This window comes from Cataglyphis hispanica, chromosome 19 (assembly GCF_021464435.1).
Source record: "Cataglyphis hispanica isolate Lineage 1 chromosome 19, ULB_Chis1_1.0, whole genome shotgun sequence".
Classification (NCBI taxonomy): Eukaryota; Metazoa; Arthropoda; class Insecta; order Hymenoptera; family Formicidae; genus Cataglyphis; species Cataglyphis hispanica.
This window is the reverse complement of record NC_065972.1, coordinates 5012501-5030226: the sequence shown is the minus strand read 5'-3', so window position 1 is coordinate 5030226 and position 17726 is coordinate 5012501. Positions and strand designations below refer to the sequence as shown.

The window sequence follows — 17726 nt, the reverse complement described above, 5'->3', positions numbered from 1 at the left end:
ACGTAAGCTACATACATAATCGCTATGCGTGAAAAATTTCACGTGAAAGTACATGATCGATCCCTTGAATTAAGCCGTCCAGTCGAAAATGCCATAAGAGACCTCCTAGGATCTAAAGTACCATCCACATCCTAAAATATGACTTATAAATGGTGGACTTCCGATGAATCCGTTCCACTCTCCCTTGAATTCTCTCTGGTCGGTGATAGAACTCACAATCAGCAGTATATCGTGCATGCGCAGGTACTGTAATGCCCTATGCGGTGCCGCCATATTTGCTTGCAAAGGCTAATACGTTATACAGTGTACACTATACATTAGTAGTGTACAGCAGGTACGGCACATACGGTCGTATTGCTCGCCGTATGCCGTCCACCGTTTTTGATTATCAGTTTATCCAATAATAAATATATATATATATATATATATATATATCACGTGATATTCTATCACGAGGTTACAGTCTAGTAACGCATGTTTGTCGCTACGCCTTCGACTGCTACATGTAAATATAGGTAGGTGAGTGACAGCTCATATCGCAGTGACAGATTCCATGCGTATACGCGAATGCGTGCACGCCTTGTATGCATATGTACATCTTGTGTACGTCACGTCGTCACCTCTCTCTCTCTTTCTCTCTTTCTCTCTCTCTTTCTTTGTCCCCCTTTTTTCTCCGTATACCGTATCACCTATCTATTTTTCTCCTAACCTAATCTAACTTAACCTAACCTTTCGCGGCTCGACGAGTGTTCGGTAGAGAAATTGGGGCGCGATAGATTATCTATAAACATCAAAAGGAAAATGGCATCCTGCATCGACTACTTGGAATAATCCATCGAGTGCTAAAGATTAGCCAGTTTCTAGGAGAAACGTTTAGGTTTCTTCTTTTTTCTCTTTCTCTCTCTCTCTCTCTCTCTCTCTCTCTCCCTTTGCATCGTTCAACTGTGTGCAGCCATGGCCTCCTCTAACCGCGGTATCCAAATCGGCTCCGGCTGGTTCCAGACCAAGATTAATCTCAGACCGCAGCATCGGGGCGTTCACCTTGTTACCGAGGAAATCCTCAGGCAGGTCCCTGAACTCTGTCAGTTTTCCATTGGTCTCTGCCATATTCAAAGTGAGCACTAATGTATACTATTACTAATAATCTGATTGAATACAGTAGTTGTGTGTGCTTTTATAGATGGCTAGAAATTGATAGTTTATTTATTTGACATTGTAACTCAATAACTACATAGTATAACATGTATGTGTATTTTCCTTTAAAGGAGCAATAAATGCTACATTTAATTCTTTTCTATAGTTCTGCACACTTCAGCTAGTTTAGCATTAAATGAGAGTTGGGATCCAGATGTGAGAGACGATATGGAAATGATGCTTAATAAAATAGTTCCTGAAGGCTTGGAATATAGACATAGCTGTGAAGGGCCTGATGATATGGTAAATTCAAAATTTTTTAAGCTACTTTTTAAAACAGTATTATTCTTTTATTTTATCATTTTTTTTATATTATAATGGATAACTGTTTTACCATATTTAGTTTCAATAATATATAAATATTTTGCATATATATATTTTGATGCATTTTGATCTAATGGACTAATCAAATCTAATTATGTAACATATTAATATATTGCAGATATATGAAATGATATTTTTGATTTTTGAAGCATTAAAAATCAGAGATATAAATTGACATCTTTTGAATATTTTCCTGTGATATTGTTAGATAAACATTTATATATAGTGTGCATAAGGGATAAAATAATTAATTTAAATAAATAATTATTCTTTTAGGAAAGCATTTTGTTGATATTAAGTGAATATTTTATATCAAGTGCTTTCTCAGAACTTAATATAAGAAAATTTTTCAATTTTTTAAGTTATATTAAACTTTTGTGAGACGTTCAAACAATGAAAAGATATAACAATAATGATAGTAACAATAATGATAGTAGTAATAATAATAGTAATGATTATTTTGCTTTATCACCATAAGAAAAAAAATATGTGTCTCTTGAACTACTCAGGATAAGAGGGCTCACAGATGAAAAACTTGAGATTGAGCCTTACTTGCCATTATTTTAATTAATACATTTACATGATGATAAGATATATTCTGAAAATGCATGAGAAGTGGCCTTTCACAAAATTCAGTTTACATGGTCCACGATGTGTTAATAAATGTCTATAATTAGTTTTCAAGAAATATAGACTTATTTTTATAAGAAAAGAAAGAAATTATTCATTTTCTAATTTTAATACACATATCAAGTATTTAAAAAAGAAATCTTTAAAAAATTTTTTTGATTGTTTGTTGAAGTTTTCCCTATTAAATACACAAAACAATTTAGAGCATCAATAAAACAATATCAATTTTTTCTAATGTTTCATAGCCGGCACATGTAAAGGCTTGTTTTTTGGGCTCATCGCTAAGCATCCCAATCACTGATGGTAAACTGGCGCTAGGCACATGGCAGGGCATTTGGTTAGGCGAACACCGCGATCATGCTGGCAGTCGCAAGCTCGTGATAACGCTAACTGGTGTTCTAAGGGATTCAGCGCGTAGCCCTCTCAGCCCAGTCAGCCCTATTGCTTCTACCAGCAGCTAGGACCACTCGCATCCTCAAAGGCGTGGCAAGCGTCAGTTGTACGTGTCCACCTCGAGTGAATCAAGCTAGCAGCCGCTACAAGCGCTAGTCGACTTATAAAAGTACAATCTATTGAGGAAGAATAAGTTGGATACCTCGCAAATTTATCCATCCACGTGGATCGTGGACAAAAATTGATATCGCACTGTTCATGACACTTTTGTGCGTATATATGTGTTTTAAAGTAGTTTTGTTCATGTTTTTGACATCATTCTGCAGGATATCTCTTTTTTTCATTAAGAGGTTGAGTCTTTGGAGCTGTTACAAGAGTTCTCTAGTAAAAAGAAATTGAAAATGATACGATATAAACTTTTGAGTTTATATCAATGTAATTTGCAAGTTGGAAACCAAAATTTTAAGCAAACTTTTTGCTTAAAAAGTTACATTATTAATTAGATAAAAAAAGGTCAAATCTGATATTCAAAAACACAAAAACTAACTTAAAAGTTTTTTCAGTTTCAAAAATATTGGATTTTAAAGGCTTGAAAGAGTTTCAAAATTTGTGGAATTTTTTCATGGAAATTAATCTTTTTATAAGAATTTAAAATGTTTCTTTTTTCCTGGTTTCTTAAACTCACACTTTCTCGTGATATACATTTGCGATATTCAATAATAATAGTAATACAATAATAATAATAATAATAATAATAATAATAATAATAATAATAAAAGACGCAAAGGAATATAAAGAGATAGAAAAAAAAAAATGAAAAAACTGCCACTGCGTATGCGCGCATTGTACGCGTCTTTTATAAACAAAACGAATTAAATGCGAGTATCCAGCGCTCTTCCACCTCGCTATTAAAAAAAGAAGACAGCAGAAGAGGGGAAAGATACGCTCTAAGGAAAGCATTTAGAAAAAAAAGACAGAGGAAAGAATGAATGAATCTATGCATTCCGATAACGCGTCCAATACTCCGAATTTATGTAGTTTTATTTAGAGAATCCTTTTGTATAAATGAAGTTAACGAATACAAGCAACCACATGCAAAAATTTGCATCCTTTTTTACACTCTGCTACCTTTAGGCTGTCCTAAAATGAGAAACAGAAAGAGGAATAAGAAAGAGAATAACAAGAATAAGAGACTATAAGGTACGAAATTTTATGACTTTCTTGCGAACTTTCTAACTTGTCGCTTTAAAAATGAGCTAAATCGTTCGCGAACAATATTTCTATGCATTAGAAATGTGTATATGTATATAAGAAAAAGAGCAATTCTCTGCCGTTGGGCGTGTTTCTAGAATTATAAGATATGTTATATCATGGGCACATAGCGCGATTACATTTCCTATGTGAATTATAGCATATAAATGTCACAAAATTTGAGCATAAAAATATTACACTTTTGTGAGAGACTAAGTAATAAAAGTGTGCAATTTTTTATTCTGTGCAAGCTTTTAAATATATTAACTTAAAATTTTTTTTATCAATCATGAATTGAGGAGTTTTCTATCCTTGGGTCATGTAATATAATGATATTAATGATTGTATACATTAATCCATTATTGATGCTTCATAAAAGATTATGCACTAACTACTATGAATAGAGATAAAGAAATTTTAAATCATATCATATTTAGAAAGGTATTAATCAAAAGCATGGAATTAAAAAATGGCATATGCTTTTGTTATTGAATTTACTACAAACTTTCCTGTTAAAAATTTTTATGCTTAAATTTTGTAATATCCTGTGTAATTGAAGCAATGTTATTATATACTGAAACAGTTAATTGCATCAACATCAATCACTTTTTTCATGTTTGTATTATAGCAACTATAATGCTCTGTTAAGTCAAAGAACTCAATGTTCTATTGTTATCCAATATTAAAATTTTTACAAATTATGTAAAATTAAATTGTTTTGTTCTGTCAAAATGCCATTTAATTTATAATCATTAGACATTCTTTATATTCTTCTTATTCAGAAATTTGAAGCATTCTCAATTTATATATATAATTAATCTAATAATAAGAAACAAATTTTTTAAACTATTTTTTAATATCAAAATTTAATTTTTAATTACAAAAAAATTGAATTGATGATTTGCCATTGTTATCTGCAGTTTTAAAATTCAGTTGAAAAATATAGTGTGCAATTTACTTATATATTTTCTGAAGTATTGAGAAATCTAATCTTAATATTAATCTTTCTTTGTTCCGCCTACTAAATTATGGCATCTTAAAAATGAGAAATTACGAGAATCATTTCATAAGTAATGCAAAATGTGATAATGCTGCATACTGGATAATGCAATTACAACGAAATTTTTGGATAATTGTAGTGGAGAACCTGAGGAAGCGATACGTGATTTAAAAACTTCCCTAATGTTCATTGTGAATTGACGAGAATTTGCTAGAAATGGCTTCTGCAGACGCTTCAGATACTGTGATGCGTGAAGATCAACGATCATTAAAATTGGCCACTTCATGTGGCCAAAAATTTAGTTAGGATTCTATCATCCATGGCATTACCATATTGTGCATTTATTTATGAAATGACTCTCGTATATATAAATTTTTATATTATATCTTGAATTAAATTAGTTTTATCATATTTTTGATAACATATATCTGTCAAATATCAGGGTCAGAGAGAAATAAATAAACTCTTTTCTTTCAATTCATAGATAAGTAGTAAATAACTTTTTTTAAATCTTGTTGCCATAAAAATTATTTTCATTGAAAAATTTGGATACATAGATTAAATATATATTATTTATTTATTATATAGTATAATCAGGAAAGGAATTTTTTATTTTTATATTTTAGCAATTTATATTATTAAACTAAATTCAGATTTTAAAAAACTAATTTTTTTCGACGAATGTAAAGAAAAAATTTATTTTATTCTTCAAATATCATAATTTAATATAGATATAGTAAGGAATCAGCAATTTAAAGATTATATTAAGAAATACTTTCCTCAAATTTTGAAGAAACTAAATTAGATTTTATATATTTTATTCTTACTTATCAGAATTTCTTATTTACTGAAAAAAATGATATTAAAGAATGACTTTTCTCAAATTTTGAAGAAAGTAAGTTAATCACTTACAGCTTATTGTACTGAATTCTTTAATTTTATAGGAAAAAGCGCTGGAATATAACTGTTAAATATAACTGTTGGTGCAATTGACTTTTATTTATTAAAAAATCAATTCTAAAGTTCATAAATATATCAAAGCATCATTTTAAAAAATTGAGCACTGCAATGTATTGTTGATTCATCATGGCGATCAAATGGTGTCACTTCCAGGAGAAAGTTTTCTTTGCACTTTTAACTTTTTGGAAATGTGGAAAATTCTAGTCATTTTTAGTTAACAGAACTTTGAATTTTTGGATGCAAATATAAAAATATCTGCATTTTCTTTTCTATTCCAAAGATCATTGGCGCAAGAAAATGTCGAACAAATCTTTGGGATGAACAGAGCTACTTACATAATGTTATTCGATGCTTACTATGAACTTGTTGCAGCGTGTCATCGAAACGAAGAGACAGGCAAGACAAGTGTTGTCGTTTAGTCATTAATTCTTAATATATATATATAGACATGCAAAAAGAAAGAAAAACGCGTCGTCCATTATGTGATTAAATGGATCTGTGCTTTAAAGTATGTCTCTATCTACAGTTCACATAGCTTGAAAAGACATTATCGGAGCTCAAAATATAATGTAATATAATGTGATGTAAGGTACACTGTCGAGGTCATATATGTTGTCCCTTCGAATACATAAAACGAGGGCATGGAAGATACAAGGAAAAATTCATATGCACAAAATGATATCTTTTCGTGATATCTTTTTTTTCTACGGTATCTAACGTGTCCTCATAAATGCAACTTTAGGTTCGACAGCCAGTCATGTGCCACATACAGTTTGTGGTTTAAAATGAGGCGATTAGCATTTTAATCTGTACACACATGCATATTGTAAATAATAACGGTTTGCTGAACTCAAAACAAAGATGCGTTAGGCGAAATCTTAAAAGGTGCTATATACTTATATAGCGCGTCTATGGAACTCCAGTTTCTCTCTCTCTCTCTCTCTCTCTCTCTCTCTCTCTCTCTCTCTCTCTCTCTCTCTTCAAAGATTGTAATTTTCAAATTTGTAATTTGCATAAATCTTTTGATTCTTTCAATCTTTCAGACGTTCAAAGTGGCAATTTTTTCAAAAAAATAATTTTTGAAATCTTTGGAATAACTTTGGAAAACTTTAAATTCTCAGAGATTTCTCTTATACCTAGAAAAAATCAGGGAATTCTCAAGCAATTTTATTAGACCTCAGGAATTTAAAAAAAATCTCTGATAATTTTGCTTTCATATTTTAAACAAATAGTAAGCAAAATAAATTTCGCGTTTAAAATATATTATAAATACTATTCAGGGTTGGGAACGTTATTCTATAAAAGTAACGCGTTACGGTTACCGTTATTTTTTGTAAAAGGTAACGCGTTACCGTTACCGAAAGTAACGATTCGTTATTTTCTATGGTCACAGTTAGGACAGAAAAATATATCTCTTTTTGTCGATCCTCCTTGCGCCATGGCTTCTCCATTAATATAAGCTCTATGCTTTTATAGCTCAGCTCTTTTATATCGAAATAATTTTATCCAATCTAGAATAATACGCGTGATCAGCGCGCAATTTATTGAATAAATATAAGATAATAGAAAACCAAAAAGTAACGATAAAAGCAACGACTAATTCATTACCGTTACTGTAAAAATGTAACGTCGTTACCGTTACAGTTACTTTTTTTCGTAACGATCGTTACTTATTTTTGTCTGTAACGGTTACTAACGGGTAAGTAACGCGTTACTTCCAACCCTGAATATATATGTGTATCTTACAAGGGGAGGGCCAGACGTGTCTGACGCCGATTGAAGCGGCGATTTTTCTATGAGTAGTTCTCAATAAGAAAGAAATTGTGTTTAAGTTATAGAGCACGCTTCTCACTCGTTTGTCTGAAAATTAATGTAAAAAATTTTAAATTAAAAAATGTAGAACTTAACCGCTTCGCGATGTGCAATAATCGAAGCGGTAGCCGATAGCGATCAAGTACTATAAATGCGGGATCGCTAGTTAGACTCCTTGTATGTAATTTTTTTTTTAAAGTTTTGTGTAATTTTCTTTCTTTTTCTAGCAGCATTTTGCATTAAATAAATAAATATTATGCAAATTTTTTATAATAACATTTAATTTTTAACATTTTATTTCATATTTTTCGATGAAAATTCATGCAATGATATCAACATGTTTTTTACAAAAAAATGAAAAAAACAGTAAGGAAAAAGTAAACGAACAAAGTATAATTAAAAAAATATATTAATCAAAACAAAATAATAATTATAAATAATAAAATAATAATAATTACATAAACAAATTTACAATTAAAAATTTCTTTTTTTTAATATTAATATTAATTATAAAATATTGCCAAAGAGAAAAATAATAAAATTATTTGTAAGAGAAAAAAATTTTTTTAATTGTAAATTTGTTGTTTATATAATTATTATTATTAATTATTATTATATTTTAATTAACATATTTCTTGAATTAAATATTGTTCATTCTCTTATCCTTTCCATAAAAAACATTTTGATAACATTGCACAAATTTTCTTCAAAAAATATGAAACAAATAATTAAAAATTATTTGTTATTTAGAAAAACCCACGTAATATTTATTTATTTAATGCTAAAAAACTGTTAGAAAGAGAACAAAAAATTATACAAAAAGTAAAAAAAAATTACATAGAGATTCTATAACCAGCGATCCCGCACTTACACTTAAAACTTATACTAAAACTTAAGCACTATCCGCTAAGCCACGCCATCGCTTTGATTATTGCACATCGCAAAGCGATTAAGTTCTACTTTTTTAATTTAAAATAAATTGTTTACATTAATTTTCAGACAAACGCGTCAGAAACATACTCTAAAACCTAACACAATTTCTTTTTCATTGAGAACTACTCATAGAAAAATCGCCGCTTGAATTGGCGTCGGGCACGTCTGGCTCTTCCCTTGTCAGTTTATATATCCAATATTTTAAAATTAAGTAAATATTGAATACGCAGTACATATTCTTTATTGTAAATTTTAGTGATAAAAAATGAAAATATACAAATGAAAAATGTTTTTCTTACAAAAGTTATTTAGTTCTTTTTAACGTTGCATTTACAAATCTAACACTTGAAATTTAAAAGAAGCTTTGGGTTTTTCCTTCATATAAGTAAAAAAACATTAGAAAACGCACACAATAAAATAATTTATTTTAGAAAATTGCACCAAAAAATCTTTAACATATTCTATTTACCTGGAATTTTGAACAAAAAATAGCTGGAAGATCAGAAAATTTTGTTTACAAAATTTGAGTCGAGAGAGAGAGAGAAGAGAAACAGACATCCTGGGAATAATATCTCGAGTCAATGAAAATATATTTGCAATAAGATTATGCTGATATTAATTCTATTTTTTTTTATTTTTTTAAATTTTAGCGAATAATCTTTTGAAACATTGTTTGCAACTTTTCTTGTGCAAAAAAAAAGGTTTTGTATTTTTATTCTTTTTGAATTTAAAGATTTGTATTTAATTTTATTTTTTAATGTTAATTTTGAATTCTTGGAGATCCTTGGACTTTGTCTGATGCGTTATAAAAGCTGTAAGAGTTATATCACTTGTTGTATGTGAAAAATGGAATTATCAGGACGAGAGAGATAAAAATTAATCTCCAAGCGTAGGCTTCCGCTTGCGTGCAGCGAACGCGGATTTAATTATTGCAATGCATGCAGACTTTGTCAGTCCCTCTTTGCACTATTGCGTAAATAAAAGTATTTTCTACCATTTAGAAATAAAAAACTGTTATAACACAAACATGGCACATACATATAATATTATCAATTATTAAATATCTGTGTGCTTGCATATATGCCCGTGTGTATGTGAATATATAAAGATAAATATATGTATGAAAGTGAAAGAGAAAAAGAGGTGAAATGCATGCATGAATAAACATATAACGCGGTTTTACAATGCCAATCTATACACATTATTAAGTATACCGAATTCAATAACCTTTACATAAGAACAGTAAAGTTAACAACAATTTTATATAATTTCCATAAGATTTATTTTTTTGCATGTTCCAAAGTTTTCTTTGTAGAAATTTATTTATCTTTTATAAATAGCGGGAATAGAAATATAATATTCCAGTAAAACTTATGATACCCTGCTCTAATATGGTCCTATCTCCTTCTTTCTTGCATAAAAATTACTGACATTAAGATAGAGATAGAGATTAATTATATCCTATTATCATTTTATACTAATTGTTAAATTGCAGATGTTTGTTATACGCGAAAAAAAATTATAATATTTAAAAAAATATGCGGTATATACATACATATATATATATATATATATATATATATGTATGTGTATATATATACAGGGTGTCTGACATCAATTGCATCACCCATCGCATGCAGGTAGAGCAGATAAAACTGAGGAGAAAAGTCCTGTACCATTTTTTTCTATAACACTTAATAAGAGAGTTATTATTGAGTAAAGTCTGGCCTATCATCGCCGATCTTCAGCCAGGCGCACGTCGGTGAGCCGTCATATACTGAGCGCTCACGCACACTACCAGGCACGCGGCTCACCGACCGTACGTCCAGCTAAAGATCGGCGATGATTCGGCGATCCCTCTACCTTTCCTTAAAGGGTGTTGCGCGAATTTTTGAACACCCTGTATATATATATATATATATATATATCATCACAAACATAAAATGTCCTATTTCTTCAAATCAAATTTTAATGATGAATTTTTTTATAAATCTATAATCGATTTTGCCTTAAGGAAATATATCCCAATAAGCAAGAAACATATTAAGACATTTATTCCATTTCAATGATATTAAAACCTTAAGATTGATGTCAAAGTTTATTCATAATAATGTCGATTACAATGTTAAAATCTACATAACTTAATAATACTCCATAGTACTAAAATACCGTTGTAATAACATTATATTAATGAATTTATTTATTAAGCTACATAATTTTGCAATATTAAAAATATATGGAACACTAATCTGTAAATTAAAATAATGTTAAAATCTTAAAGATTATCTGGAATATATTTATTTCTTCACGTAAGATTTATATTAGTTCGTGGAAAAAAAAATAGTTGCTAAAAATGTGTAAAATATAAATTGCATTTTAAAGCTTTCCGAAAAAAAAAATAAATCTTTTTTGTAAGTTTTTTCGATTTTCTATAAAAATGTGCACTTGCATAAAATCTGCAGTTTTCTAATTACATTCTCTCTTATATTATATTTTAATAAATTAGATCGGTTTATTAGCTTTTTTCATAAAAATATTTAAATGAAGGTATAAACCAAGTAAAAAACAAAAATTAGGAATATAAATATATTCGAAAGTTTTCCAAATGGTAATATATCTTACAATTTTTTTTTACAATGATGAGTATGATGGCAAATAATAATGCTGGTGGTGGTATGTGATGTTAATTCACTAAAGATGAAAAAACTATCTTTTCTGCTGAGATTAGCTCAAACCAACTGTTTAATCTGAGAGTCGGATAGGGCTTACTTTACGGTCACAACTAAAACAAACAGTTTGCGCAATAAAGAAATTAATGGCAACAAAATTTTTAAGGTTTAATTTTGTTACTAGAAAACCGTAAAAAATATTACGAGAGTTCTTTGTGCTTATAGGACTTTACATTGTTTTAATGAACAAATGAAATTAATTAGAAACCTTTAAAAAAAAACCTTGTCAATTGGAGGGTATGTTGAAGATATGACTTTCGAGATCCGACAGAGGCTTACCCTCAGGTTTTCTGGTCTCGGATTCGTTCGGGTTCTTGTAATTTTCCGGAAGCGGATGAGGACCCGGATGGGTCAAGTCTAACGCTTTCTCTTGGACCACTTTAAAAGAAGCCTTGATATTGTCCAATGCTTTTCCTAAGCCTGTCTTAATCTGATTGAATTCTTGCGTTACTAAGGACAAGCGACCGAGCAGATAGTTTAAGTTCTCATCTACTTCCGTCATACGTTTTGTTATTTCGCCAACCTGCAAGATTTTCGTGATTAGTTTCGCAAAAACATAGAAAATATTGAAGTACAGAATACATATGTGATAATCTAATATAGCATCATCTAATTTATTTAAAGAAATTTTGCATTAATCTTCTTTATATTTTAATCAAATTATGTTTATCGTTACCTTACTCTCCATTCCACCCATAGTAGATGTGGTACCGTTAACGTAGACTTCATTTTGTTGATGTAGTTTGTCTAAAGCTCGAGCACTCTCTGACATCTGCTGGTACATCACGTTGATCTGTCGCCAGACCTATAATAAAGATAGTAACGATAAATTCCAGCAACTAGCTTAGTGAACAAGTAACAGATTATTTACTTTGTTCATCTCCTGTTCCATTTTACTAGTAAGGTTTGCCAAGGCACCGTTCTGATTATCCATGATGTCGTTCGAGATTCCATCGAATCTTTGACTAAGAGTATTATTAATGTTGATACCTTGTGCCTTTACCAGATCGCCAACTTCAAGCAAAATCTGATGTACACCATACTCTACCCTTTTTTTTGTATCTAACACGTGATCGGCCATGGAAACCATCACGGATTGACTCTTTTCCAAATCTTGTAATTCCTGATTAACACGTTCTGCATTGTTTGCCAAGTCCATTCTATAGCGTAAAAAAGGTTCAAAATTAAAAGAATAATTTAAGTTATGCTGCGAAGCATTTCTGTTATGTATCGTACTTGGCTTTGATTTTACATCTACTATGGACTTTCGATTGTCTGACTTCAATTTTTCGTCGTGCAAGTTCGAGATAAAATTTTATGCATAATGAATCGCGATCTATACTGTACTATAAGATACTGGCGTATCTTTGTCTATAAGCGACAGCAACACATATTTAATACTTTCTGACTTTTTACCGCTTGACTTTTTGTCTTTTTTTTATTTTTTATATGTACCATTGAAGAGAGTCCAATCGAAGGCAGAAACGTTTGCATTTATTATTTATGTTATTTATTTTTTGCGATTTGCGACTTTTCTCATCGGTATTTACATAAGAATGTTTTTTTTACAAAAGTTGATTCATTATGATATTTACAAATTGTATAATTTTATAACTTGAATATATTGCATAGACATCCGCTATTTGCTCCTCAAGACCATTTATCAATTTTTTTATTTCAAAAGAGCTATTTTTGTTATTAAAAAAAATTACACAATATATTAAGATTTATATTTAATGTTAAATATAGTCTGACCATGATTTTTATTTATTTAATGTATAATTTGTTTAAAGATGATATTTGATATCCAAATAGATGAAAAAAGACAATATATTTAACGATAACGAACTTAGTATATAAGGTTCTAAATAATAAATATCAATAATATTGAAGTACTACAAGTAAATAAGAGCCACGTGCTGGGAGGAAGATGTCAAAATTATGTGACTTTTCTTAAATTCAGTTATTTATTTATTTTATTGTTTTAAATTACTGAGGATGATCTGATGTGGGACCAAAATGTATAATTAATAAAATAAATAAATTTAAGAAGATTCACATAATTTTGGCGTTTTTCTTCCAGCGCATGGCTCTTATTTGCTCGTCTTTAATATTTATTGATAATATTTAACATTTATAATATCTCGAGATGACGACAAAAATTTACCGTAATGCTGCTACTGAATCCTTCGTTTCTTCTTTAGTCTCTGTTATTTTATCCTCGATATTATTGATGCCCCTTGTAACGACATCCTTCAATGCGTGCTTAGTTTCTTGCAACATGGCCTGCGTCTCATTGTGCAACGCCTGCACTTCATTTATCCTATATATTGAAACATTAAAATATTAAATGTTAAGAATGTTACACAAATTCAAATTTAATCAGAGAATTTCCTATATAAATATAAAATTACCTGGGTAATTCATGTAATCTATCAGAAGAGTTCTGTATTAATTCTTGTACTCGCACTAACGTCCTGATGTGTTCGTCTAAAGTTGGAGCCAAATCCATTTGCCGCTCCGACGGTTTCTCTTGAATAGTCTGCATCAGCTGTCTTATCTTCTCTAGAAAGTTTTCGATATCCTCAATTCTGCTGGCTACGTCCTGCATCTATAACTCAACAGGCGATTTATACTTTTAAAAATATAAAAGATGTAATTTTCACATTCCATAAATAGATTACCTCTAAGAAAATTGTATGTGCCTTCTCCATTAGAGTAATTAATTCTTTATTCATCTTTTCCCCGTTATTATGCAGATCCTTTTTGAGTCTTGCAATTCCCTCAATCGAATTATTTTCGATATTATTCAATTTATTGAGAATATCGGTAAAATTATTGTTTGATGTAGTTTCTGAGCGACTATTTATTTCTGCAACTTTATTTTCAATATCCGTGAACCATCCTTCCAAGCGGCTTTCCAGATCTTCCAAACTGTCCATCGTCTTCTGCATTTGTATACGTTCTCTTTCATCCCTCTGCGTGAAGAAAAAAACATTAACATTCTAACAAATAGGATAGAAAGAAAAAAGATATACAGGGAAATGCAGAGGAAGGAGAGTCGAATAAAAGATTGAAGCGACAGATGATACAAAAGGATGAGAAGAGAGGTTTTATCGGAATACTTTAAAAAGAATTGAACGGAAGTAAAATGAAAAAGAATAGCAAGATTTATTTATTTATTCACAAAAAAAATAATATTTTTGCTCGTTTTACTAAGTAAATGATTGACCTGCGTGAACAGATGCTCTAGTCCCGAGATTCTCTCATCCAATTTATTCAGCTGCAGTTTCAGACCATCCACAGCGGATACCCGCTTTGTCAAGATAGTTATGGTTTTCTTTAATTGCTCGCCCAGCTGCCGCTCTCTTGCTTCGTGCCTTTCGAGTTTTTCTGTATTCTCCCTCATCATATGTACTAAGCTCAACATTGCATCTTTAATGTCTTCGTGACTATAAAATTTGATGTAATTATTTATAGAACATACAATAAATGTAATGAAACATTCTGAAAACTGAATTTGAAAAAAGAACATATTTAAAACATTAATTTATAAAGCAATTAATTAATTACATACATAAGTAATTAATAAATTACATACGTTATCTCCCTGGTACGACCAATACTGATGCAAAAGCAATACAAGAGCATCAAAACAATGAGCGGTCTCATTGTCTTGTTATTGTTGTTTGTCCAAGTAACTGTAATTTATATTAATCTGTATTAGATTGTTTTATTTGGTAATGTATTATATCCAAACAACACAGAACGTGTTAGTATGTTGTGTAACAATATAACAATCTTGCAATATTGTAATATTGTAGAGACGTTGTAAGAACATGTAATATTTCATTAGAAATGTTACAACAATATTCCAGAAACGTTACAAAAAACAATGTTCAATAATCAATAGTTTATTCGCTTACCGCCATGTAGCGTGCTAGCATTATCTATCTCGTATTTACATTTTAATCATGAAAAGTATATAAAGCTTGCAAAGATGAGCAACTAGCTGTTAATGTTACCAAAAGATTAAAAGTGTAACAATTATTTCTATCAGTTTAATGCTTGATATAATCTCAATTAGATATTAGGAGAGATTGTTTAGAAATTAGGACAGATAAATGTCCGAAAGATTAAAATCATCCGTTTTTTATCTACTTAAAATGTAAAATAGAGTGTAATATTCGTATAAATAAAATTTTGAGTTTTATGAATTAAATTATTTAAATTTAATTATTTTAGAATTTATTTAATTACGTGATAAATGTTCGAATTAACTTACACTTCACAGATTACTTTTATATATATATATATATATATATATATATATATATATATAGTGAGGGTACATTTCTAAGTAACACACATATATATATATATATATATATATATATATATATATATATATATATAAATGAAAATAATCTGTGAAGTGTAAGTTAATTCGAACATTTATCACGTAATTATATATATATATATATATATATATATATATATATACATATATATATATATGTATATATATATATATATATATTGTGAGGGTACATTTCTAAGTAACACACACTTTGAATTTTATGGCGCTCTCTTCAGGTTTTAGAAATATGTTATTTTAAAATTTTACAGTTTTAATTTTTCAGTTATGAAATAAGGAAAAATAAAGTTTGTTTACGTTGTATTTGTGTAAAACAAACGTGGAAAAAGTGTTTGTTAGCATTTCCAGAGACGAAGCTCCTTGGGTTTTTCCGCTTTCCGCAAAGCGAAATTCAACGCAAACTTATATGTCTAGTTTTTTGATAGTGAAGTCCCTCGGAACATATTGTCTCCACGCATATACTTTTTAATGCGAAACCTCCATATGCGTTTATAACTTTCCACTTTATACATGTTTATCAGAAAATTAAATAAAATAGCACTTATCAATACAAACCCTGCCGAAAATGTTTGATTAAAACCGAATAAAACGGATTATGTTTTAATCGGATTTAATCGGTTCAATTTGCATTCGGATTAAAAAGTAAACAATTTTAATTCCGAACGAATTATAATCGGGTTTAATATCGCTTTTGCCGATTATTTCCAAATCGAAATTATTACATTTTAATCCATATTGTTGTCAATCCAAATAAACATAATTAATTATAATTTATGAAATCGTATAATTTCCGATTGAAATGGATATATATCATCCAACATTAATCCGCCTGAAACATCTAAATTCGATTTGACTATTTTCAATCAGTTTTAATACCGTATTTTCGGTGCAGAAATCCCGATCGATTTGGATTACTTTTTTTAAAAAATTCATTTTATTTTTTTATTTCAGTTTAGTCGAACATTTTCGGAAAATTTAAATTGAATATTTGTGTGGAAAGTTATAAATCCAAGTGAAAAGTAAACTTCACTTCGCATTAAAAAGCGTGGAGGCAGTATATTCCGCCCTCTCCCCCTGCGAGGGGCTCTACTATCAGAAAACTAGACACATAGGTTTGCGTTAAACCTCGTTTTGCGTGGAGCGCAATTGTGATTCTGAAGCGTATTAGCAGTAATACAAAGATAATTAAATGTAAACAAAAAAATTGTTAGCGGAAGTGTACTGACAGTGACTGTAGTCGAATGTAAACAAAAAATATAAACATGCAAGTAAGATATAATGAAAAGATGATACAAATAAATGCAAAAATTATGACACTTCAAAATCGCATATTTCTGGAACCAGAAGAGAGCGCCACAAAATTCAAAGTGCATGTTGCTTAGGAAGTGTTAGTTAGGAATGTCCCTTCGAGGTATAAGTTAATTCAACATTTACCTATATTACACCAAGTATTTTTGTGTCATATAATATATAAATATTTGTATTATAACTACAGTTAGAAAACGTATATAAATGTTAAGATAAAAACCATCTGTATATATACTTATATATTACTATAAATTTGCACAATAATGCATTGCATTATTACAAGAATGTTATATTGTAAAATTATTGCAATGTTACATTGCAATGTTACTGAGGGTGGACATTTTAATGTTACTGCAATCTTGCAGTAAAAACAATATTTTGCAATGTATCTGAAAAATTCCGTTAAAAAAAATCGTTACATTAACATATAATATCTACGTAATATTTCTGCAATTTCTTTTTATACTGTAAGGATTAAATTGCTATAATATTTCATTGCAATATATTACAAAAAACTGCGATCTTAAAGAAATATTTTGCAACAAATATTGCAATATTGTGATGTTTCAATAAAATTATTTTGCAACATGTCCGCAAGCTTTCTATTATGGGATTTAGTCAAAAAGATTTGTTCGATGTTGATAAAAATTTTATACAAATTAAGAAAACAGTGAAAAAAATCTCAATAAATATTAATATAAAACCAATAAAATTATATCAAACAAATAAGAATCGCTACTTCGGTTATAAAGTATCTTTTTCCATGCGTCTAATTGAATGAACTTCCATCGAGATAAGAAGCATGCATTCACCC

The 17726-nt window shown here is 29.5% G+C and overlaps 2 protein-coding genes across 7 annotated transcripts in view; one reads left to right on the top strand and one right to left on the bottom strand.

The window, feature by feature from the left end:
- Positions 1-312: 312 nt before the first annotated feature.
- Positions 313-7082, top strand: LOC126856671 (UPF0047 protein YjbQ). Its single transcript, XM_050605403.1, has 4 exons — positions 313-515; positions 953-1114; positions 1301-1437; positions 2394-7082. Exons 2-4 carry the CDS (start codon positions 955-957, stop codon positions 2607-2609), a joined length of 513 nt encoding a protein of 170 aa, XP_050461360.1. The 5' UTR covers positions 313-515; positions 953-954; the 3' UTR covers positions 2610-7082.
- Positions 7083-11069: 3987 nt separating this feature from the next.
- Positions 11070-17726, bottom strand: part of LOC126856637 (centromere-associated protein E) — a 10516-nt gene continuing 3859 nt past the window's right edge. For 3 of the 6 annotated variants that reach the window (XM_050605330.1, XM_050605334.1, XM_050605335.1), the window contains 8 exons: positions 14828-14927; positions 14459-14678; positions 13911-14204; positions 13641-13837; positions 13394-13549; positions 12098-12386; positions 11903-12031; positions 11070-11749 (listed from right to left, as the gene is read on the bottom strand). In XM_050605330.1, coding sequence (XP_050461287.1) covers positions 11453-11749; positions 11903-12031; positions 12098-12386; positions 13394-13549; positions 13641-13837; positions 13911-14204; positions 14459-14678; positions 14828-14898 — 1653 coding nt within the window. In that variant the 5' untranslated portion in view covers positions 14899-14927 and the 3' untranslated portion in view covers positions 11070-11452. The remainder of the gene's footprint in view (positions 11750-11902; positions 12032-12097; positions 12387-13393; positions 13550-13640; positions 13838-13910; positions 14205-14458; positions 14679-14827; positions 14928-17726) is intronic. The other 3 variants (XM_050605333.1, XM_050605332.1, XM_050605336.1) reach the window with 3 other exon arrangements.

Bases quoted from the DNA above. Each gene is read 5' to 3' on its own strand.
- LOC126856671 (XM_050605403.1), top strand. From the start codon at position 955: ATGGCCTCCTCTAACCGCGGTATCCAAATCGGCTCCGGCTGGTTCCAG. The intron at 1,115-1,300 runs GTGAGCACTAAT...TCTTTTCTATAG, and splicing joins TGGTCTCTGCCATATTCAAA to TTCTGCACACTTCAGCTAGT. The intron at 1,438-2,393 runs GTAAATTCAAAA...AATGTTTCATAG, and splicing joins GTGAAGGGCCTGATGATATG to CCGGCACATGTAAAGGCTTG.